Raw genomic sequence first — 23,813 nt, forward strand, 5'->3', positions numbered from 1 at the left:
CTGGTGCGGCTCTCCCTCCTGTTCTGGAGACAGCAGTGGGACCGCTCCCTCTGGCGCTGGAGACGCCTCCTTTCCCTCTGGCTCTGGAGGCAAACCCAGCAGGCATTCTTCCTCTGCTGGTGGAGACTTGTGCAGTGGATGCTCTGCCTTCCTCGTTCCCCTTCTGCCTTCTCCTCACCTTCCTCTTCTTGGCCAGTTCCTCCTCTCCCTCTTGGTAGGGGCAGTGCACCACCGGGTGCCCGACCTCCCCACAGGCAAAGCACCAGCCTTGGTCCTCTAGACCACAGAGGTGGTCCTCCAGATCCTGGCAGCCATATCTCCAGCTCCAGCCTCCCATTTCTTTTGTTGTTTTTTTGGTTTTTAAACCAGAAACTGTGGTCGGACGAGGCAGAGGCAGCTCCTGGCGGTGGACTGGTCTCGTGGCCTTTAGGCGAAGCCACTCCTCCACCTTTCCCTGATCGTGGGCCTTCAAAAAGAGAGGGTCTTCATAGGGGCAAACTTCCCAGAGGTGCCCATACTCCATGCAGGAGGCACACCATGGAGCCCGTCCTTCCTTCAACTCCTCCTGGTGATTACGCCATGGCTGCCTTTCTTCCTTCCATCCCATTTATTTATTATTATTTTTTTTTTTTTTTAAATGAATTTTCCAACCCTGGTCTGACGCTTGGAGGCGCTGTTGTCCCGGTTCTGACACCACGTGTCACAAAGACGGCCGGAGTGGGCGGCGTCAGACCAGAGCCAGGAGCGGAGTTTGGTGGAGCTGGGGGAATGCTTTCGGTCAGCATTTAATAAATAAACAGAAAATAAAAAGGTTGTAACAAACAAAAATACAGGACACGCACATTCGCCAAAACAAAAGAGACAAACAAAATGGACTATACAGACAAACACGGTGAGCAGATATTTAACTTAATACTATTACAATTATCACAATTATTACCTCTGTCTCCTATCCCCTTCTCCACTCACCGAACACACAACCCAGAGTATGTCCAAACATGCTGCTTTTATACCGAGACTCGACTGCTAATCAATCATTCAATTGGAGTCGCGGTACAACTGCACGTGAATTAATAAAGTGCAATTCCCCGTGCTCACATATTACATTTTACAAATATACATTTTAAACACTCGTGTTACACAGACCCGTTTATATCCCGTGTACCAATGACTATACACCAACATTTAACACACCACACGCAACATATAACAGAAAATACACACAGGGGCGGGCACTTCATCACAGGGGCACATCTCTGTCACACTCAAGTCTGCTTTGAAACCAGCTTTTTTGACAAGTGTACCCTGCCTCGACTGTCAGGTCTCATCTGCAAACTCACTGATCACTTCCAAATGACTAATGGCACGTCAGCCGCTATTGTATCAAACACCAAAGCGAGATAAAAATTTCTAACAAAAAGTTCTAAAAGCTGAAGCACTAATCCCCTTATGAAGTGAATTGGTCAATGTGTGACTCAATACAGTCTTTTAGAGTCTAATGTCTCCTCCACTATATTGCAATGGCTTTGACAGCTAACCAGCAGGTTAAAATGTATCTTCAGAGCCCTAATCACACCAAGGCCTCCCACAGTGCATCAAAGATGAAGGGGCAGTAATCTGCAGAGCACCCTGCTCAAATCCACAGAAGAGCCCTCAATGCTTTTTGTGGCTTTTGTATTTTTTTGTCCTCATGAGTAAAGCTACAGAGCTATTGACAATCTTCAACATCCTCCCAGGGTAGCCAGAGGTGATTTATTTAATCGATGTAGAGTGGGAAGGGGAGGCCAATCCCAACAGATTATGTGCTTAAGTACATGTTTACTTCTCTCCTCCTGTTGTTACTGGCACCGCTGAACTTTTCTGCCTCCCTGCCACCCACCAGTCTTGTATAACCTATAGCTAAGGCAGAGAGGAGCAGCTGTACACTGCAGCCCAAGAGTCATTACAGACAGGAGATTTGATCGCTATCAGCTCCTTTATTAAAACGTCATATACTTAATATAGTTGATTAAAAAATGGATTAGCAGTTTCATCAATTTAGTATTGTAGACACAAAACAAGTAATTACTACTGGATTTGTTTGCATACTTAGTGAGGTGCTCTGAGCAGTAACCCTACATGCAAGTCTGTAACTGAATAATACTGAACTGTAGAGGAGCCTGTCTAAGTGCTGCATCAGTGCTGTCCAGTCAACTTTCAGCAGCAACTGTAGCCAACTCATCAGTCATGACAGTTCTGGAGAGAGTTAACTGCTCTGACAGCCAATGAAAAGAAAAACACTGAGCCCTGCAGTACAAGAATCAATGGCTGCTAAAAAGAGTAAGAATGTTTGTTATTGCAACACATGACCTCCGTTCTCCTACTCCACAATGGCCCTGAGGAATGTTGGTGACTGAGACTCTAAATAGTGCTCACTTCTCCTGTTGACAATTTAAACAAACATGGAGCAGACAGGGAGCAGTTAGCAATGCCGGGCCGGGGGGTGGTTGTGGTTTTGTTGCTTGTATTCCAGCAGAGCGATTAGATCAGCTCAAGAAGGCCTGCCCAGCAGCAGCAGTCTCTGGCACAGAGCCGTCGTTCACTGGGGACAGTGAGAGGAAGCCAGATTCCTAGACTTGATTGTCAAGGAACAGAACATTGCTGAGAAAAGGCTTCACACAGGAGCTAGTGCAATCCAATCCAATATCATCTAGATTCAGATTATTAATACCACATGGCTACACAGGTGAGTATATAGTCAACACTAACGGAAGGCACAGTCAGAACCATTTATTGGACTTTGCTGCTTAAAGTCTTGATGCATAACTTACGATTGAGAATCAATCAACCGCTGAGAAAAGGCAGCCATTACCGTAGAGGGCACTATTGGCACATTTGAAGGCAGAATTGTGCCCTCCTCAGTATACCTTGTGAAAAGATACATGACTGATCAAATCCTTTGAAACACCCCCGATCTACAACCTCAGTCCAAAGAGTTAAATATTCCATTCAAATCAAATTTTACAAAGTTATTAAACTGGATAGCTGTAAAACATGAATCTGTAAAACTACCCCCCCCCCCCCCCCCCCCCCCCCCGTTCACCTCCAAGCAGTCCGGGGAAGCTGCACCATCAGTGGGGATGTCCAGGACGTCATCGTCCTCAAAAGTTGTGTGCTTGTAGTTCGACATCTGCAAAGTGAGGAGCAACAGAGAGTCTCTTAGGGTTTCCATGGTGCGAGAGAGGAATGCATTTCAGAGAGAGGGAGAGAGGCTGAGACACGGGGAGGGTGGGAAGAGAAACAAGCACACAGCTGGCCACTCTCATGTTAACCTTCTAGAGTGTCCTCGACACACAAACCTCACAGGCTGAGGTGCACTGGCACTGGCACAGGAATTCTCATTGGAAAAAAAAAGAAACAGCAAGAAACAGCTTTACACAAACTCAATAGATGGACTCGGGTCCGAATTCAGACTGTAATACATTTTAAATGGATCACCAAGACATATGCCAATCTATGTTTTTACTTGCATTCACATTGGCAATGCTGTGAATTTTTCAGACAGTATAGTTCTTAGAAGAGTGTGGAACATGAGGGTGCAGTAGGTGTCGTGTGCTAGCAAGTAGCGAGCTATAAATGAAACAAAGTCAACAGTATTAGCAGCTCCTGACTTAGGGAAAGCACACAATATGGTACCGTACTGTATTACTCATGTGCACGAAACTTCACTTTGCAAGCACTGGTAGCACAACGGACAGAACCCTGACCACGACAGATAGCGCATCATTACACGAGCCACCACAATGTGCTGTGTGTGCAACGCTTAACAAGGAGTATGCAGATTTTATTGTTGATATCAAAGGCAAATGCATAAAACAATGTAACAATAATGAAATATGGTCCAATGATAAAACAATGTAACAATAATAAAATATGGGCCAATGTGTGTTTCTATTGTCCTGCTGGTGGCGCTTGTGTTAATTCACATGTAATGTTCTCAGTGTCCAGCAGGCGGCTCCAGTGATGTCAATAAAGGAAACTGACTCTCAGTGTGCCTCAGCCTTGCCTTCCTACCAGTAATCCAGAAGGATTCCCACCATCACATCTCCACAGACGCTCACATCAAAGGCTTCTCCACTGAAGGCCAGGGAGTCCATTTTCAAATCCTGACCATCACCCTCTTGGAATGGTAAGAGACGTATAGTAAAACATACTAAAAAAACATTTCAAACCATGGTAAAATAAAGTAAAAGCATGGAAAAACTGCAAGAATATTGTGCCCACTTACACTGGTAGACTTTTATAAGGACGAAGATCAGCTGTAAAAATGTGTTGAGCACAATAATACTTCCCCTCAAAATCAGTATAACTGACACACTGGCCAAATAAAAGACTTAAAACAATGTTGGTTGTTCTGGGAACTATTTCTCCAATTAATTTTTTAAAGAGACAGATTATCTTGGCCAAAAATGTCACTTAAACCTGTCTTCCCCTGTACAATGTACAATCACCTTTTTTGAGTGAAAGGTGTAGGCGGCAAGGATAGATGTCTCTTTGATATAAACAATTTACTTTATTTGCAGTCTTCCCGCTGATGATGGGAATGGGAATGTAGATATGGAAGCTCTGCTAACAAGATTTAAGTTTTTACAGGAATCAGGCTTTTAAAGACACATCTGTGGTGGCTTTGATAGACTCACTGAGAGCAGAAACTGACCCAAGACTGTGACAGCTACTGGAAGCAGACTGATCTTTGGAATACAAATTGAACATTTGTGAAACTGCATGTGTGTTAAAATGTTATGATAACTGTAATGTGTTTTCAAGAATATATAGCACCCTGAACCAAAATGGCTACCACAGCATTTTGCAGCGCCATATATATAAAAACACATCTTTCTATGTATTTTCCATATCCTTCTACTGTAGTGACATGCATGCTGTTGGATGCTTTAGGATTTAGCGGTGGGTGTTTTTTAGCTTTACGCATGCATAGCTTAAGGGCAAAACATGTTATAACCATAAACATATTGAAGTATTAATGCTATTATACCTGTTAAGGCACTGGACCTCCCAGATAGCCTGTCAGTTGGGATTCAACTTAGTCTGTAACTTCTCAATCAATTTACTAAACTGAAGGACTACTGACACTGCTCTGATTTGTTAAAACTTCAAATTGATTGAGTCTCTGTGAGCTTCTTGATTATTAAAAGTCATCTGGATACGGTGCAAGCCCAGTGCACAAACGATCCACTTACAGGAGTCCAAAACATCTGAGATCCCAAACATGACTATGTCCACCTGAAACGTCTCCCAATTCTTACACATATGTGTTAGATATATGCATATATATATATATAGATATATATATATATATATATATATATATATATCTATATGCAAATACTATACTGAATGTGCAAATTACTGATGAGCAGACGATTTCATGCAAATGAATAAGAAATTGATATATACAGCACATAAATGTAGTAAAAGCGAGATAACAGATAATTGCACAAACTACTCTGATTATCATTTAAACTGATTCACATGAAGCACAGTACAATCTGGCTAACACAAACACGCAAAGATCATTTTCTGAGATCCTGGTTCTGTAAAAACAGACCCTGGGCTCTGGGCTGTGTGCTGTTTGGAGTCGGCTGAGCCAAGCCCTCATGCACATATGGAACTGAAACGAAAGTAATCAGTTACTAAGTTCAGGAGCAGGACACCAATGGAATTGAACAAATATTCAAAGATGTTGTTTTAGGAGCCGTGACAGTTTGCTGCTTGAAACATTCAACTCCTGCTGGCTCTAGTCCTTGGCATTCATGTGCTGATGAGGGAGAGCAATCTAACCAGCCTGGAACTTCAAGCATGTATGTGAGAACATGTCACTATAGAGACAAGCAACCATCTGAAGACCCTGCATTGAACCTTGAACCCTGAGCATGCTGCAAGGCTGGGAAGGGAAGGTTTTTAAAAGCTATACTACACTGTTCAGGCTTCATCACTTGTCAAATAATTGACCTTGTTTTTCATATGGTGGAGTTGCCTTTTATCCAAGAGCACTTAACTCCTCTCTGCAGTCAATAATCTCGCTGTAATGCCGCTGCCCCAGTTATAAGTGCTTACCACTAACTGTCAGCTTAATTGATAACCACATCTGCAATGTGAAGCCACAAAGTTATTTACAGCACTCACATTAACAGCATCAACTGAACCACATGAACGGCACAGGAAGGCTTTGCTTTCCTGGTAATTGTCAATAGGAATTAGCTCATGTTACACAGCTGAGACCTGAACTGAGACCCGAGCTGTTAGAAGGTGAACAGGAAGTCTTTTGTTCAAACAGCACAGGGCCACAAGATTGGAGCAGGCCCCCTGTGCAGGGGATAGTTTAACCCAGATTGGGTTGCCGATAAAGAGAACCCAGGAGCTGCCAGATTGATCCAGGAAGATTAGTGGGGGTGCACACAGGGAACAGCCACGGGTTTGTGAACTTCAGCCTTTGCATACAGTATCTGTAAATACCCCCGTATTCAAACTACTCTAAATGGAAATCGTTTTGGTACCAGGATCCATCTACTTTTATTTTTTGTCAGCAGTTCAGTTTAGAGGCCACCCTCCAGCGTTATATGCCATTGATTTTAGAGAGCTGTTATTTATTTGCCCCTGGTACACTGGGGGAAAAAAAATGGTTTTGATTTCAGAAAACACACAGTTTCTTTTGTTACGGAACAACACATGTTGTGTTACATTTAACACCAGCTGTGTTGTTCTTCAACACATTGCAGTTCTAATTGGAACACGTTTGTCTTTGCAGAGTTAATAAAACTGCTTTGTTGATGCGAATTCAACCTCTGCTGGGAATATTTCATATTACCACATCCCACTTGGAACAGCAGCTCTGGAACTGAATAAGAGAGCATGAAATCCAACCCGGTCTGCTTCTCATAAAGCTCAGAATTGATTAGCAGATGCTGTAAAGAAGCATTAGAGAATGACACCTTGCCTTTAAAACTGCCTCATTTATCAGCACCTGTTTCCACTGTTTTCATCACACACAACAGTGTGAGACACACAGCTGTGGTTTAACTGCAGAGGAGGGCAGCTCAGTGGGGCAAAAATACAGAAAACCACTGCATTCATAATAAAGTTACAGAAATAGAAAACATATTTTTGTTACCGTATATGTTAGTAACAGTTTTGTCAGGCAGGAAAGTTGGCATGTTTTTGTATTACATGGCAGTGTCTCTTCACAGAAAGATTAATTTTGTTATTTTTAAAGCTCATCAGTCTCATTCTAAGGCAAAGAAACAACATGAACTGGAAAAAGGCAAAGGTTTATTTTTAGGGGAGAATCAGGTCACAGTTACTGTCATTCACTGTCACTGCTGGAGGAGGAGAAATAAACTCTGTTTTGCCAAACTACTGACCTGTGTGGAGGTGTGAACTAGCTGCTGAACCATACATCCCTAAACCAGAGGTCCTAACCCAACCCTAACCCAACCCTAATACCTCTAAACCAGAGGTCCTAACCCAGCCCTAACCCAATCCTAACCCTAACCCAACCATAACACCTCTAAACCAGAGGTCCTAACCCAGCCCTAACCCAATCCTAACACCTCTAAACCAGAGGTTCGTGCTAGCAACACCAAAACAAAACCAGTGCCAGTTCAGCACTCGCATGCCACTTCTAAAAACACACCATAGGAAAACAAGTTCAAAATGGAACAATGAACCCTGATGATGATAAAGATGATAAAGCGATCATGCGCTGAGTGATCCTTAGCCCTGAGTAAACACAAATATGAATGCACTGGACTCTTGAAACAACTCTAACGGCAACACATACATGGAGTATGGGGTTTGGGGATGATTCCAGAACACAGACAACCAATCACCTCTCCCTAAACAGTGGTATGAGAAAAACAAAAGGCATTGTGCTGTGTGTGTTTTGAAGGATGGTATATCACATACTACAGGCCTGTGATCACACAGGTGAGTGTGCAGTGGAGCAGAAAGTATATTAACAGGGTGTAGTGACTAGTTGTCAGCAGGAATGGTTTTTATAGAATGCGAGTACACAAGTGAACCATGCCCAGCATGTGGTTATTATTAACATAGGAGGCAGCTTTTTCATTTGCTTTTGTGTTTGTTTCCCCCGCACCCATTGTACTAATATCCCATCCTGTTTTAACAGAGAAAGCTTGCATGCCAATGTCCGTTAAAGGCTATAAACTACCTGTCTGTCCCTCCTCAGGTGTCTGCTCCCCTCCCCTCCCAAACTCACTGTAGCAGCATTCTATTCATCATCTCTCCCAAAGTGCTTTCAATGATCTCTGCCACAGCTATTGACCAGTTTGCTTGTGTATTCCATTGGAGAACTATAAAAGCCGCTCTTACTGCAAACTGACATGCAGGCTAATGTTGGCAGGGGGTGGAGATGATGAAAAACTACAGTGGTCAAAAGAAAACTACAAAAAAAACTACAATTGTGCTATGTGTGGTTTGAATGATGGAACACTGACACTATGAACTTGAAGTTGGTGTTGACAGACTGTGCACTGTATGTATAATGTGTCCTTTATACTTATTAATAGGGTGCAGTGACTAGTTGTCAGCGCCAGTGTGTGCAACTCAAACGTGTACAAAAGTGCAATTTAACCCTCTCTGAGATGATTACAAAGACTTTGGATTCAGAGCGCAGACACGTTCTTCATGAACATTCTTGACAATTTGATGTGCCTCAAGAGGCTCGTCATAAACCAACAGTCAGGTTTTACACTCTTAGGAATTGCTACATGGGATGCTTACACAACAGTGAACCAAGTGCCCCAGCTTCAGAAATAATCAAGCTATACTGCTCCTTGCTTTCTCTTCCACGTGGATGCAAAAGACCCCTGCAGAGTTTCTTTTATTTTGCACATCCACAAGCCAAGCTGATATGTTGTTCTGAGCTTTTACATTCACATTCACATCATAACAAAGCCACTTGAAACAGGAATCCACTCTACAGCAGAGCAGAACTGTGTGTTCTTGCTGTGGTGACAAAGTGTGCAGAAGCTTGTTCTGGGTATGTGGAAAGAGACTAACTTTCTCAGCCCCAAAAACAGCAGCTGTTGGGGATCTGACTTGACGTGACTCAGAGAAGAGCAGCATCATGTGTGAAGTTCCTGTGTAAGCACGGGGACTGGGATCATTTTGTACAGTGTGTTTCTGGGCTGAACCTGTGTGTTTAAAATGTGCATCAGTGAATGAAGCTTGCCTTGTGGGTAACAAGTGTATGCAATAGCCAGCGCCTGCATGTGCCAATGCATGACTACTCCATGCACTCAGCATTTGTTTCATGTAAGGCTATCACCTTTGGTAGATTCTAGGACGACCAGCCTTTATTGTTAACCCGTCAGCTAGTTCCTAAATAACTTTTTTTTTTCCCTGCAGCAGTACAGGTTAAAGCAAGCTAACAAACAGTAGACGGCAATGTAAGACGGAGTCAAACAATAAGCAGAATTGAAACTAGATCTCGTTTTAGTAAAATTGTAAGTCAGAAAGTAAATGCTTGTTTTGGCAAATTAAAATGAGTTCGTGATATAAAACCACATATAAAAGAAAAACAAATGGTGTTGAAGATACCAAAAGAGGGGCTCCCAAGTGGTGTATCCAGTAAAGGCATGCCACACGGAGTGCAGGATGTGCCCTATAGCCTGGAGATTGCAAGTTCAAATCCAGGCTCATAGCTGACCATAACCAGGAATTCCTAGGTGGCAGCACACAATTAGCAAAGCACTGCATGGGTAGGGAGGGCTTAGGTCAACAGTTTTTTATGCAGCTGTACCGAGACTCAATTGCTAATCAATCATTCAATTGGAGTCTCAGTACAACTGCATGTGAATTAATAAAGTGCAATTCCCTGTGCTCACATATTATTACATTTTACCTGCACATGAAGTGCTGTGCAATCCTCGTGCCTAAATAGAAATATACATTTTAAACACTTGTGCTCGTAACCCATATTACATCCCGTGTACCAATGACTATACACCAACATTAACAACACGCAACATACAACACAGAAATACACACAGGGGCGGGGGAACATTGCCACAGTGCTGTTTAAAGCTGGGCTTCTCAAACTCGGTCCTGGGGAGCCCTGTGACTGGTGGTTTTCATTCCAACTGAGCTCTCAATTACTGAACTAGACACTGAATTGAACTGATCATTTGCTTAATTAGATCTTTTTACTTGTTTTTAGCTCTTAAACAGTTGCAGTTCAAGTTACTTATCAACCGTTATAGCTTATTATACCTTGAAATATGCAGCTGTTTAAGAGCTGAAAACAAGTACAACGGTATAATTAAGCAAATTATCAGTTCAATTAAGGGTCTAGTTCAGTAATGGAGAGCTCAGTTGGAATGAAAACCACCAGCCACAGGGGCTCCCCAGGACTGAGTTTGAGAAGCCCTGGTTTAGAGGATGCCTTTGTTTTAAAGTACAGTAGCGCTAACTCTGCCAAAATAAAAAGCCGAAAAACACACGCAGTTTTAAAATTTCATGGATGGCATTTGAACAAAAAGAAAAAAAAATGATTGCAAAACAGAATATGAAATGTTTCAAGGACAGATCTCTCCACATTGGGGTAGGGGGATGGCAGGGACAGATCTCTCCATGTTGGGGTAGAGGGAGTGGAGGGCAGGGACAGATCTCTCCATGTTGGGGTATAGGGACGGGAGGGCAGGGACAGATCTTTCCATGTTGGGGTAGAGGGAGTGGAGGGCAGGGACAGAGCGCTCCACGTTGGGGGAAGGGGAGGACATGGACAGATCTCTCCACGTTGAGGTAAGGGGAAGGCAGGGACAGATCTCTCCACGCTGGGGTAAAGGGAGGGGAAGGCAGGGACAGAGCGCTCCATTTTGGTGTAGGGGGAGGGCAGGGACAGATCTCCCCACGTTGGGGTAAAAGGGCGGGCAGGGACAGGTCTCTCCATTTTGGGGTAGGGGGAAGGCAAGGACAGATCTCTCCATGTTGGGGGAGGGGGAAGACAGGGACAGATCTCTCCATGTTGGGGTAGAGGGAGGGAGGGCAGGGACAGATCTCTCCACGTTGGGGTAGGGGGAAGGCAGGGACAGATCTTTCCATGTTGGGGGAGGGGGAAGAGAGGGACAGATCTCTCCATTTTGGGGGAGGGGGAAGAGAGGGACAGATCTCTCCATGTTGGGGGAGGGGGAAGACAGGGACAGATCTCTCCATGTTGGGGGAGGGGGACGGCAGGGAGGGATTTCTCCACATTGGGTTGGGGGAGGGGAGGGCAGGGACAGATCTCTCCACACTGGGGTAAAGGGAGTGGAGGGCAGGGACAGATCTCTCCACGTTGTGGTAGGGGGAGGGCAGGGACAGATCTCTCCATGTTGAGGTAGGGGGAAGGCAGGGACAGATCTCTCCACGTTGAGGTAGGGGGAAGGCAGGGACAGAACTTTCCACATTGGGGTAAAGGAAGGGGAAGGCAGGGACAGATCTCTCCATTTTGGTGTAGGGGGAGGGCAGGGACAGATCTCCCCACGTTGGGGTAGAAGGGCAGGCAGGGACAGGTCTCTCCATTTTGGGGTAGGGGGAAGGCAAGGACAGATTTCTCCATGTTGGGGGAGGGGGAAGACAGGGACAGATCTCTCCATGTTGGGGGAGGGGGAAGAGAGGGATAGATCTCTCCACATCAGGGGTGGGAGAAGGCAGGGACAGATCTCTCCATGTTGGGGGAAGGGGAAGAGAGGGATAGATCTCTCCATGTTGGGGGAGGGGGAAGATAGGGATAGATCTCTCCATGTTGGGGGAGGGGGAAGAGAGGGATAGATCTCTCCACATCAGGGGTGGGAGAAGGCAGGGACAGATCTCTCCATGTTGGGGGAAGGGGAAGAGAGGGATAGATCTCTCCATGTTGGGGGAGGGGGAAGATAGGGACAGATCTCTCCATGTTGAGGGAGGGGGAAGACAGGGACAGATCTCTCCATGTTGGGGGAGGGGGAAGGCAGGGACAGATCTCTCCATGTTGGGGGAGGGGGAGGGCAGGAAGGGATTTCTCCACATTGGGTTGGGGGAGGGGAGGGCAGGGACAGATCTCTCCACGTTGCAGAGTGCAACTGCCCAAATCAAACACATGCAGGACTTTGAAGGCCATCTCAGACAGTGTGGGAAGGTTTGATTTACTGCTTCGCTTGCTGTAACTTATCTAGGGTTAAACTGGATACCATATTTCAGATTCCAGAACTTTTAAATAGCACTAAAACAATAAAACAGAAATGTGAACTATTTAAAAAACATTCAGAATTTTTTTTTTGTTATCACGTTAGTTGAGATTAACAGAAATATGATTCTAGACTCGAATGGAAACAATCCCAGCTGCCATACTGTTTTACAAAGCGTTCCGTCTGGCTAGCTGGAAGCCTGCAGCTAGCCCAGTATCTGTGGTCACCCCAACCAGGGAACTGGGATTCACTCTGGCTTAACAGTCTGGTACTCAAAATAAGGATGTTTGTGGCTCAGATAAAAAGTCAGAAAACTGCAATCCCTTAACCCTGTAGCTGCCAAACTTGTTTTGGGGAAGATGAAGGGAATTGGACATGATTTTGTTCAACAGAGTCCTGGCTCAGATCGCAAAGACACCGTAAGAGCTCAATTGTGAAGCAAAGGTAATAAAACAACTGTAACACTAAAGAAGCAGCCTGGATATTGCTCACCATGTTTGATGTACTAAATAGCCAGCCTCTTCAGAAGGGGGATAAATAGCGACTCTAAAACAGCTCCTCAATTAAACTAACACAGTAGCAAGGACAAGCCAATCTCTCCCGTAGTGCTAGAATTAGAAAAGAAAAGTTGTGGATATTCCGGCCTGTTTTCTAATGTAATCACATCCCCTCAACAATTACAAGCACACTAAGCAAGGAAATCGTGATTGCCTGTTTTACTTTGCAAAGAACACTGTTTGTAATGAACAATCCTATTTACAGGACAGCGCCAGTGGAGTTTCTTCAGCAAACAATAAAGCGCTGTGGAGGGACAGATAAGGTTCGGCTGAGGGGAGAACTGCTTATTATTTCACAGGAATCTAGGTATTCATGGAGAGCGAACATGCTGGGCATTGACAGAAAGTGTGTACAGGCTTTGCGCAGAAGGCTGATTAAACAGCAAGCTTACAGAATAGAAACCATCTGGTCAGCTCAAGGAGAGAGAGATGTGTGTCAGCTTCAAAAGGCAATGAGACGCCTAACAGCACGCAGTATGAGAATCCTTTCAAACTTCTCAGAAATATCTGCAACTGTTTTGTTTTTTTCTATGTTTTAAATATCTTCAATTGTTTCTTTTGTTAAAGACAGGAGCTGCATTTACCCCCACTCACTCCCCCAGCACACAGGAGCTGTATGCACCCCCACTCACTCCCCCACTCCCAGCACACAGGAGCTTGGTATACCCACACACTCCCACGCCCCCAACACACAGCAGCTGTGTGTACCCCCACTCACTCCCCCAGCACACAGGAGCTGCATGCACCCCCACTCACTCCCTCACTCCCAGCACACAGGAGCTTGGTGTACCCACACACTCCCACGCCCCCAACACACAGGAGCTGTGTGTACCCCCACTCACTCCCCCATCACACAGGAGCTGTGTGTACCCCCACTCACTCCCCCAACCCCAGCACTCAGGAGCTGCATGCACCCCAACTCACTCTCCCATCACACAGGAGCTGTGTGTACCCCCACTCACTCCCCCAGCACACAGGAGCTACATGTACCCCCACTCACTCCCCCAGCACACAGGAGCTGCGTGCACCCCCACTCACTCCCCCAGCACTGAGGAGCTGCATGCTCCCCCACTCACTCCCCCAGCACACAGGAGCTGCATGCACCCCCACTCACTCCCCCAGCACACAGGAGCTGCGTGCACCCCCACTCACTCCCCCTGTACACAGGAGCTGCATGCTCCCCCACTCACTCCCCCAGCACACAGGAGCTGCATGCACCCCCACTCACTCCCCCAGCACTGAGGAGCTGCATGCTCCCCCACTCAGTCCCCCACCCCCAGAACCTGCTGATGTCATTCACAACTTCTCTGAAATCACAAGGGAAACACAGGAAACCAGGGTACAAGACACACTTTCATAGGCTGCACACAGAAAGAAGTGAGTGGAGTATTGAAAACACTCACAGGATGTGCCTTGTTCAAGAAACATGCTGCTATCTGAGAGAATCAAAGACCAGTGCAAAACAAGCTAGTCATGCCGCAACACAGCTTCTGTAAAACAAAGCTACAAAAATAGACAAGAAAAGTCATCTGTGTTGCAACAATGTTACAAAGGAAGTTAGATGAAATGTTACTGTGCTGCTCTCTCCCCACAAACACACATAGAGTGAAATGTGAAAACGCTGTCCATCTCACTCTGGTAGAGAAGTATATACAAAGTGAGGGCAAAAAACATGTGCAAAAGAGTTCCCCCTTTACTCTTGCCCTGACTTTTGGGAAACATAAGTTAGAAAATATTTGCAGTTAGGAAACTAATGGGTGTCAAAAGCAATGTCCTCACTAAGACAGTACAGTGTCCTCACTAAGACAGTACAGTGTCCAGGTGTGTCAATGCAGTGTCCTCACTAAGACAGTACAGTGTCCAGGTGTATCCGAGTCACATCTTCCCTCTTGTGGAGCTCTCCAGGCTCTGGCTGGTAATGCTGCCTGTGCTGGTCTCATAACCACAAACCCCCAGCTTGAACAACTTTACAAGTAGCGGTACCTTGGTAACTGTATCCTTCCCGAAAGAAACTTGAAGAAACCTGAAAGAAAGTGAAAGCACCTACCTTCACTACCGTCTTGAGCTGTGGTAAATCCAGCGGAAAGAAAAGGCTCTGTCCTGCTCTCAGGTCTGTCTATTTAATAATATAAAAACATACAAACACACACACAGCCTTCAAGACTCCAAGACCACAGACACACACACAGACTGCTGCAGAGTGTGCTCTCAGATAAACAGCTCTGCGGGTCTCAGAAAGGAGGCGGGGAGGAAGGAGAGGGAGGGGGGGACAGGGCAGAGAGAAGAGGGTAAGCTGTTTTTTTGTTGGCAGAACTCTTTTTTTTCTCACTTTAATAAACATAAAGTTCTGAAAGAAAGAGGAAATGCTCATCCCTTTCCCAGTTCCTGAGCGCCTCTGAATCAGTGGAGTGCGTGGGTACAGAATGGAGCAGCGGACTGTGTCCAGCTAGCACACTGAACTCACACTGTGCACCGCATAGGATATCAGAACCGCTGTCTGTTTGTGATTAACTCTCTGAACAAGACAGCCTTAACATTCTGCACTGGGAAACCGGAGAGAAGAAATAAATTAATCAATCAATAAATAAATAGGTGCCTTTAGATACTTTAGATACAGGGTGATTGAATTAGCTGTAGTATCTAAAGAATTCATGTTATGTAGCAACAGGAAAAAACAAATCCTAGAGTTACCACAGGTGGGGGATAAGGGGTGCTGTAATAAAAGCACAAAGCACACAGGCAAGCATGTACAGAGCTACACCCCGAGGGCAGTGGAGTGGTAAGAGCCAGTATAGCAGTCATGTACAGAGCCACACCCCGGGGGCAATAGGAGTGGGGAGAGCCAGGATAGCAGTCATGGGATTTCAGAGCTTCCCGGTATTGAATCGTACTCTTGTTAGCGGAGTATTGAGGGCAACGCGCTTTACATTTTAATTAGCTTTTTTCCTCTTGAACACACAAACACACATGACTAACTACCCAGAGGCAGCTCTCTCTGTCTCTTTAAATATATCTCTATCTCCCTCTCCTTCTCTCTCTCTTGTATTCTCTCTCACCCTCACTCTCCTTCTGGTTGTTTTAAGTCATAGTAAATCATTGCTCGTCACATCTCGGTTGCCAGTCTGACACTAAAGCAGTGCACAATGGTGTCACTTTGCAGTCCTGTCCAGACGCTACAATATCCATACAAAAAATAACACATTCAATTTGTTTTCCGGCCATGATTCCTCCTGTCATTATTCTTACCAACCTCTAGAGGGGGGCAGGGGCTGTCACATGGTGCCCACTGGCACAGCTGATTTCAAATAGATTCTAATGAGTGGTGAATGTGTCTCTGTGCTGGCAGACAATACATCATTAAGCACTGACCCCAAACCCTACCCCCGCTTATCAATCACACGCTTATCATTCATACGTGCTTCCTTTCAGCTGCAGCCCTTTTACTGAGGATAATGAAGGAGTGTTAGTGCTGAGATTGATTCGCCCTCGCTTCTGGAATTCGCTCCTATAACTTTACAGACCCTTGTGCAGCTGGAAGTCACTGCTGACCAACTGCAGTCATCAATCAACACCTTCCCTGATCGATATCCTCTATTGACTTGATCTCAGAAGCACGCCCAGCCAATCTGGCATCTTAAAGAGACTGCCCTGTGGTGCCATTTGGTGCCCGTGGCGAGGGGGTCTAGACAATTATCCAATTCAAAAGTCTATATCAGGACTCAGATGGCCAAGGCTAATCAAAAAGTTAGAGACAGTGCTGCCACAGACGAGAACAAGTGTTGTGAATTGATTTGATTTGTGTCCTACAATGTAAATGTGAGGAGCTGTCCTCTGGCATTACATATTGCTTGAATTACTCTCCAGATATGTGCTGTTCATTGTGATGATGGGATTTAGGGTAAAGCCTGTACTGAGAAACTCTGCTGTAAATTAGATTGTTAATAAAAGCGAAAGTGATTCCCCGGGGCTGGTGGTTGGAGGTTATGCTAACTCTGAGACATTAACATTAATAACTAAAGGGGAATAGCTTCACAGAGTGCACTGACCTGCGTGGGAAAAGACGCCTTCCAATCTAACACGGAGGTGAGTAAAGGCTGTCACTCTAGTCCACAACTGAGGATTTTTGGAGAAAGTAACAGTGAAAGTCTCTTTCAGTAAGCTTCATCAGTGCTAATGTTTCGGACAAAACCCAAAAGGCATTGCCAAAGATTTGACAGATTTTCAAGAAGGTCTGAGCATCTCCTAAGAGCATTGGGCTAGCCTAGCATTCTGAATTTGAGCTTTGCTGTAACATGGACAAACTCAGGGTCCTATTTCAAAGCCAGCGAAAAGGCAAAGTCACATTTTCAGAGAGGAATACAAATATAACTAGTAAGTAGGCAGCAGTTACCTTATTGTTCAAGTTAATTCCATCATGATTATTTTATTCCTTTTCAAATTTGCATTCAGATGAGATGTAAAACAGAGGTCCTATTGTAAGCTGATGCATAGTTCACCCCCAAGTCTCTGTAAGTCACTTTGGATACATTGCCCTGTCTATGTAAGTGTGTGTGTGTGTGTGTGTGTGTGTGTGTGTGTGTGTGTGTGTGTATGATTAAGTGTGAGTGTGATTGAGTATGAGTGTGTGATTGAGTGTGAGTGTGTTTTTGAGTGTGAAATTGAGTGTGAGTGTGTAACTGAGTGTGAGTGTGTGTGTGATTTAGTGTGAGTGTGTGTGTTTGAGTGTGTGTTTGAGTGTGAGTGCGTGTTTGAGTGTGTGGTTGAGTGTGAGTGTGTAATTGAGTGTAAGAGTGTGTGTTTGAGTGTGTGGTCGAATGTGAGTGTGATGGAGTGTGAATGTGATTGAGTGGTCTGATGTTCCCCCACAAGCAGCTCAGTCAGGGAGCAAGGGGTCACTTATGGCTCTCCTGATATTCAGGGCTTATAAAAAATGTTTTATTGAATTAGCACCAGGTGCTTAAACACACCCGCCCACCAACCGTTATGCCAAATCCTTGCTTTCAGATACAAAAATAAATGTAAGAGTGCTTCATCTGTGAAGAACTCTCAGCAAACAGCAGCAAATGTGCCTACTTAAGCACTGCAGGGCCGGTGACAAGCACACTGCAGAAACAGTGGGATGTTCATGCACTTTGTCAGACTTTGCTATCACTTTGGAGCAATTCGGTGAAAGTTTTTTTCTTTCTTTCTTGAAGGCTTTTCAATGACTTTGTTAACACGTTGAATGTAATCAGGGTTGAGGAAGCATGATGCAAAGTATCACTGAGGATTAGAAAGGAAGCCTGTTTCCCTCCTGATGCAGCCTGTGTCTTACTGGGTAACATAATTTAAATGATTACCCTGTTGCATATTCTGGAGGTCATGAGTTTCTATAGTAACATGCTTTCATTGTGCTTTACTGGACCATTGGAATACCATGTTGTACTATAGTAAACATATAGTAAACACATCTGTTATGGTATATCATGGTATTCCTATGGTTCAGAATAGTAAAGCACAGTTAAAACATGTTACAACAGTAGAAAACCATGCGAAAACACCATGATAAATTCACCATGGCAAACTTTCATAGGGGAACCCTTAATGGGTTTGTGGTGTTTTTCTGTGCAGTTTCTTTGTTTGTCATTAAATAAATAAGTAAATAAATAGGACACTTAACAAGAATAACATACTCTACAGATTTCTGAGGATCTTTTAAAACGATTTTCAGTCCTGGCTATTGATAATCACATGCACTTTGTGGGAAAGTAACGTGGAGCGCTTGCTGTAATACTGGCAACAAAACCACTGCGCTTTTTAACAGACGCTTCAATGAATACATACAAAGTCAAAGGGAAGATACTGTAAGGGCTTTGCAGACACTGAATGACCGTGGGGAAGGTCTTATCAAGCATAACACAGCCTTCGTATTTAATCCTATAGAGGTACAGTAGCATCCACATTAAAACACATAAACGCGGCGTGTGCTGCAGGTTATTTGTACTATAGAGATTCTAGAAGGGAGTGGGTTGCGCATGGTAGCCCATGTTTACTGTAACAGTTTTGACAGGTTCAGTATGAGATGGTCCAAGAACAGAAAACCCTGCCGCTGTTACACCGGGCAATAATACTATGTGGACAGGGAGCAGAGTTTGCTCAGTGACAACCACTTGTAGTCAGGTCCGCAATTCGACTCGTACCCAGCGCCTCGGGTTTTAAAATCGATACTAAAATCGATTAATTATTATCAACCGCACCACTATCGAATAATTTAAAACGCTTTGGCATGATATCTGTTCAAATGTAAAAACAAAGCTATAAATCAATTTTCTTTTTTGACGCTCTTTCACCTAGTTATAAGAAAACACATTTAAAACCGTAAAGAACGTGTTTATTATATAATGCGCTAAACGTTATTAAACACAAATTAATTCTGCAACAGTTAATCCCGTCGAATGCAGAATCATTCATTCTCACCCGAACACCGACCAAGACCAGCCTGTGCATAGATAGGTACAACACTTTGATATATTGTGGTGCCTATGTGTTCCTTCTCAGTTCAATCATTTGAATATATTCATTTAAAAATAATAATCAATTAAACAACACTGTGTAATACATTATCATGCGAAAGGGCAAACAAAACCGCTGGATTTGTGACTTATCATAATATAATAGCATCCTCTTATAATAAAACTCTGACTGTATCCGAGACACAGTGTCATCGGCTCAAGTACGCTGCAGCAGCAGCTAACATACCGTATGTTACTGATAATAGTATTATTCAATATCTACTGAAAACAAACTGGCTGATCGGCACTTACATTGTTCCTGAGGTCTTGCAAAGCTACGCTCATCGTGGAGTGGAAAGCGGCATTGGCAGAGAGTGATGGTGGTCTCTACCTCTTTAAATGCTGCGATGAAAGCAGATAAGATTCGCCGCTGCGATTGCTTGCCATGTCTCAGCTGCAGCGGGTCATCAGAATCGCCATCAGAAAGAGTGGCTGCTGCCTCAATGCGTAGCGACGGGCCAGTACGCACTACTCACTGGCTACAGAAAAGAGAGTATTTTCCAGCTGCTATTTATTGTATTACAATGTACAGAGAGAACTGTCTATTTATTACAGCCCGCTGCTGACGTTAGCAACTGAAATCACATTTTTCTAACACGAGTTTCTATTGCATTAGTAGCTGTGTAGCTCTCTCTCTCTCTCTCTCTCTCTCTCTCTCTCTCTCTCTCTCTCTCTTTGTTCTCTGTTCTTTCACTCTCTTTCCCCTTTCTGCGAGCTGGTTAACATCTATTGCAGCTGCGAGCCATTAGGCTGCATGTAGCATCGGGTGTGGCTGTGGGGAGCATTAGCGATTAACATGAGGGTAGCGAGGGAGATGGAGAGAGAGACTGACAGTGAGTGTGATTGTGTCATGTGGTTAATGGGGAAGCGGATGTTAGTGGAAGTATACAGTACAACTGGAAATGGCACGGCTAAAAACAGGGGTTGTGTGCGTGCCAGGTTTGTATTTGTATTGTACAGCACAAGCCACCCGCAGCATGGATGTATTGCTCAACAAGAGACATGCATGAAACATCATGTCTATAACGCTACTGTGTATCTACATCTATCTATCTATCTATTTATCTATCTATCTATCTATATATATATATAATATATATATATATATATATATATATATATATATATATATATATATAGATATATATATCTTGAATGAGGTTTTTAAAAAATGAATGGTACCACTAAAAACAAATGAGAACAGAGTATAATATTAAATAGTGACTGTGCACGTCACATTAAATTACTACTACTATATTATTAATAATAAATAATATCTTAAAGTATAATTTCATATTACTCTAGAAACCTGTGGACCAATGTCACTATTTCAGTGATATCATATATATATATATATATATATATATATATATATATATATATATATATATATATATATATAGATATATATATATATATATATGCATATACATATACACACACAATGGGAATACAAGCCTTCTCCTTGGTTTGCTAGAGATCGGAAGAGATTAGTACTTCCTGCTTTGTGCAGTAGTATTTAAGAGCCGTGCATATTCCTTGTTTGAATTGAGTATTTATACACATTCGTCAGATGTGTATGTACAGCACAGTGCTGTCCTGTGCTGTGCTGGTCTGGTCTGGTCTGGTCTGGTCTGGTTTGCCCTGTGTTGTGCTGTGCTGGTCTGTGCTGTGCTGTGTCTACATGTTGCACACAATGCATTCAAACAAGTACAAAAAGTAAAGAGAATAACATCTGGGCTCTAGACAGCTGCATTCCTAGGTGCTGCTGTCTGGCTAGTTCAGGATTAAAACAATACAGACTATCGGGACAGTATTCACAAAGTCTTTTCAGCAAAGTGCACCTGTGATGGAAATCAGAACTGCATTGCAAAGCAAAACTGGCGGCAAAGCGCCTAGGCGTGATTTTGATCGGCTGTTCTTCACGTGTCAGTGCAGCGCCCCTGAAAACTCTTGTCTCAAAATAAACTAAAGCAAAACACAAATAAGGTTGTCACGAAAATGTACTGAAGTGCCCATGATTGCTGCTGGTCAAGTCAGATCACACTGTGGAGCTTCATCAAACACAAGGGCTGTTCTGTGTTCAGGGTAAGATCACTCTGAATGCACTTTAAATGTAACCTCACTGATAATAGCTGTTTCGTTACTGTAAAATATATAATTGTAAAGTATTGTAATCTATTGTATTCTACTGTGACCTGACATTATCCAAAGTTTCCCAACAGGACTCTACTATGATATAGGAATTAGGGAGTTCACTGTATAAATATGCTTTCAATAACAAGAACAGAACAGAACAGAACCAACGCTCGGAGACGAGGGCTCTGATCCATGACGCCACGGTTACAAAACATCTGACCACCTAGTGGCGCTGTGTGCTACACAATAATCCCATTTAAAATGAACAGCAATTACAACTTTAGACATTCATGCTTTGCATGAAAAATACCATGTAACTAATTTAATGAATAATATTCTGATTGTATTGTATATCTTATATGCAGTATATGAGGTCTCTGATAAATCTCAGGTCTCTGGATTATACATTTTAGGGTAGCAGTAAAAATAAGATCAGCTAAATTTTAGATCAATAAAATAGACTTTGATACTGTGTAGCCATTCTATATTTTGAACAAAAAAAAGTAAAATGCCTTTATACTGTACAATCCTGAAATATCGTGGGAGCACTCAAATATTAAAACAAGGAATAAAACCATGAAACGAGGTTTGAATCAAATGAGATGTAGATGTATATCTCAGGATTAGGGTTAGGGTTAGGGTTATAGATACAACTCATATATACAAATCTCAATATAGCCCATGCTGCTGCTGACTGTGTGATCAGGTCTCAGTGATACTGACAGAAGCACAGGCACATAGTAACTGGTAAGTGATAATAATACATTTTGATTATGTGGACACTGGGCAAGCACACTGAGCCCAGAGCCCATTTCAAATAGGAGCCTGTCTGTGCTTTCATTCCCTCTGTCAGCCCACAGCCAGCAGTTATTTGCTATTAGGACCCTTGTAAACTGGGCTGTAATGCAAGGTTAACCAAGTCATCTACCCTATGGTGACAATACAGCTTTTCTATTATAATTTTCACAATGTACAGAAATGTATAGAAATACACAAAAACATACATAACCCTTTGTTACTTTAACTTGAACAGCTAGAAGCCCCTGTGGGCGAAACAGAAGAGGAAGATGGTAAATGAGTTATTTCATGTGTTTGTATCGAGCCAGCAAACGCTGTGATTTCACAGTGCTTTATATTAGCAAGGTCGAGTGTCTTTCATGCCAGCTGCCGTTCAGACAGAGGGCTTTGTTTATGCACTTCTGCAGTATCTCTTGCCTTCTCCTCTACCGCGCAGCTAAGAAGGATGTACACAGTGAAACAAAACAAAGAGTGGGCTGTGTGTTTGCTTGTTCTTATCGCCGCTGGATTCTCCAGCCAGCCTACACACTGTGAACTCTAGATTCCCTGCAATACCCAGGTCACTGCGTTTCCACCTGGAACCTTTAAAGTTCTGGGCAGTCTGCCTGCTAGATCCAGCCTGGCAGGAATATAACCCTTATAAAGGCAGGAATTGTTTCACTATCATTTCTACTTGAACTCAGACTCCAGCTTGGACTCAGTACCATATTCCTTGGCAACAAGATCTTTCTTCTAACCAATGAGAAAATAAAACCTCTGGTTATCCTGGTTTTCATGGTCTTGACAAGGTAACTGCTTCACAAGCCCCCAGAGACTGGCAGTCCTGGTTAGTGTGTTTGCTGTGTAATGCACTGAGGCACCTCAAGCAGAATGCTGCTGTTAGAGAGAATGGGTTTACAGCATTATGCACGACATTAACACAAGGACAACAGTGTTAGTAATTCATACTTTTATATAGTTGTATTATTAATTAGAAATTCATTGTAGAAACCTTGGCTGCATCACCTTGAGACCGCTGGTAAAATAATAATATGAAATGAAAGCTATATTCTATATACATGTGTGCAGCTCCTGCACTGTTTATACAGTAATTCTCTTTGAAGCTGGCACATGTGTTTATTCCTACAGTATTTCACATTGACCACTAGAGGGAAACTGTCACACCCAGCCTGGCTGATCTAAAACATCATTAATGCAGTATATTTGTTTAACATTGGGTTAAGTAGGAGGCTTTTAAAATACTTTTACAGCACAACATGCTAGATGTATTCCCCTTCCTTCGCTCTGTCTGTAAAAGGACCATGAAGTGAATCTCACTTATTGTTTGCCTCTCTTTCTCTTTTCTAAGCTAACCTTCACTGAGGGTTATTAAGCATACTAGCCTGCCTGTCCTCCTTCCTGCAGCTGCCTTTGTCAATGCGTCTCTTGTCTCATATGAAAGCCTGCACAGTAATTTTCTTCATCCCTGGGCTTTTTGTTCAAGCCCTGTCTCTGGTTTGAAGCTACCTTTGTTGCACAACTCTCTTGTCTTTCTCACAGCGAGGCTG

The 23,813-nt window shown here is 43.5% G+C and overlaps 1 protein-coding gene across 5 annotated transcripts in view; it reads right to left on the reverse strand.

Moving 5' to 3' along the window:
- Positions 1-20,123, reverse strand: part of LOC121323334 (endothelin-converting enzyme 2-like) — a 37,133-nt gene extending 17,010 nt beyond the window's left edge. The window contains exons 1-3 of one of the 5 annotated variants that reach the window (XM_041264339.1): positions 19,582-20,123; positions 16,825-16,891; positions 3,083-3,169 (exon numbers count right to left, since the gene is read on the reverse strand). In XM_041264339.1, the coding sequence (XP_041120273.1) occupies positions 3,083-3,169 (87 nt within the window). In that variant the 5' untranslated portion in view covers positions 16,825-16,891; positions 19,582-20,123. Of the gene's footprint in view, positions 1-3,082; positions 3,212-14,825; positions 14,975-16,824; positions 16,892-19,581 lie in introns of those variants that run through there. The other 4 variants (XM_041264337.1, XM_041264338.1, XM_041264336.1 and 1 more) reach the window with 4 other exon arrangements.
- Positions 20,124-23,813: the final 3,690 nt, after the last annotated feature.

The sequence above is a fragment of the Polyodon spathula genome, chromosome 11 (assembly GCF_017654505.1).
Source record: "Polyodon spathula isolate WHYD16114869_AA chromosome 11, ASM1765450v1, whole genome shotgun sequence".
Taxonomy (NCBI): Eukaryota; Metazoa; Chordata; class Actinopteri; order Acipenseriformes; family Polyodontidae; genus Polyodon; species Polyodon spathula.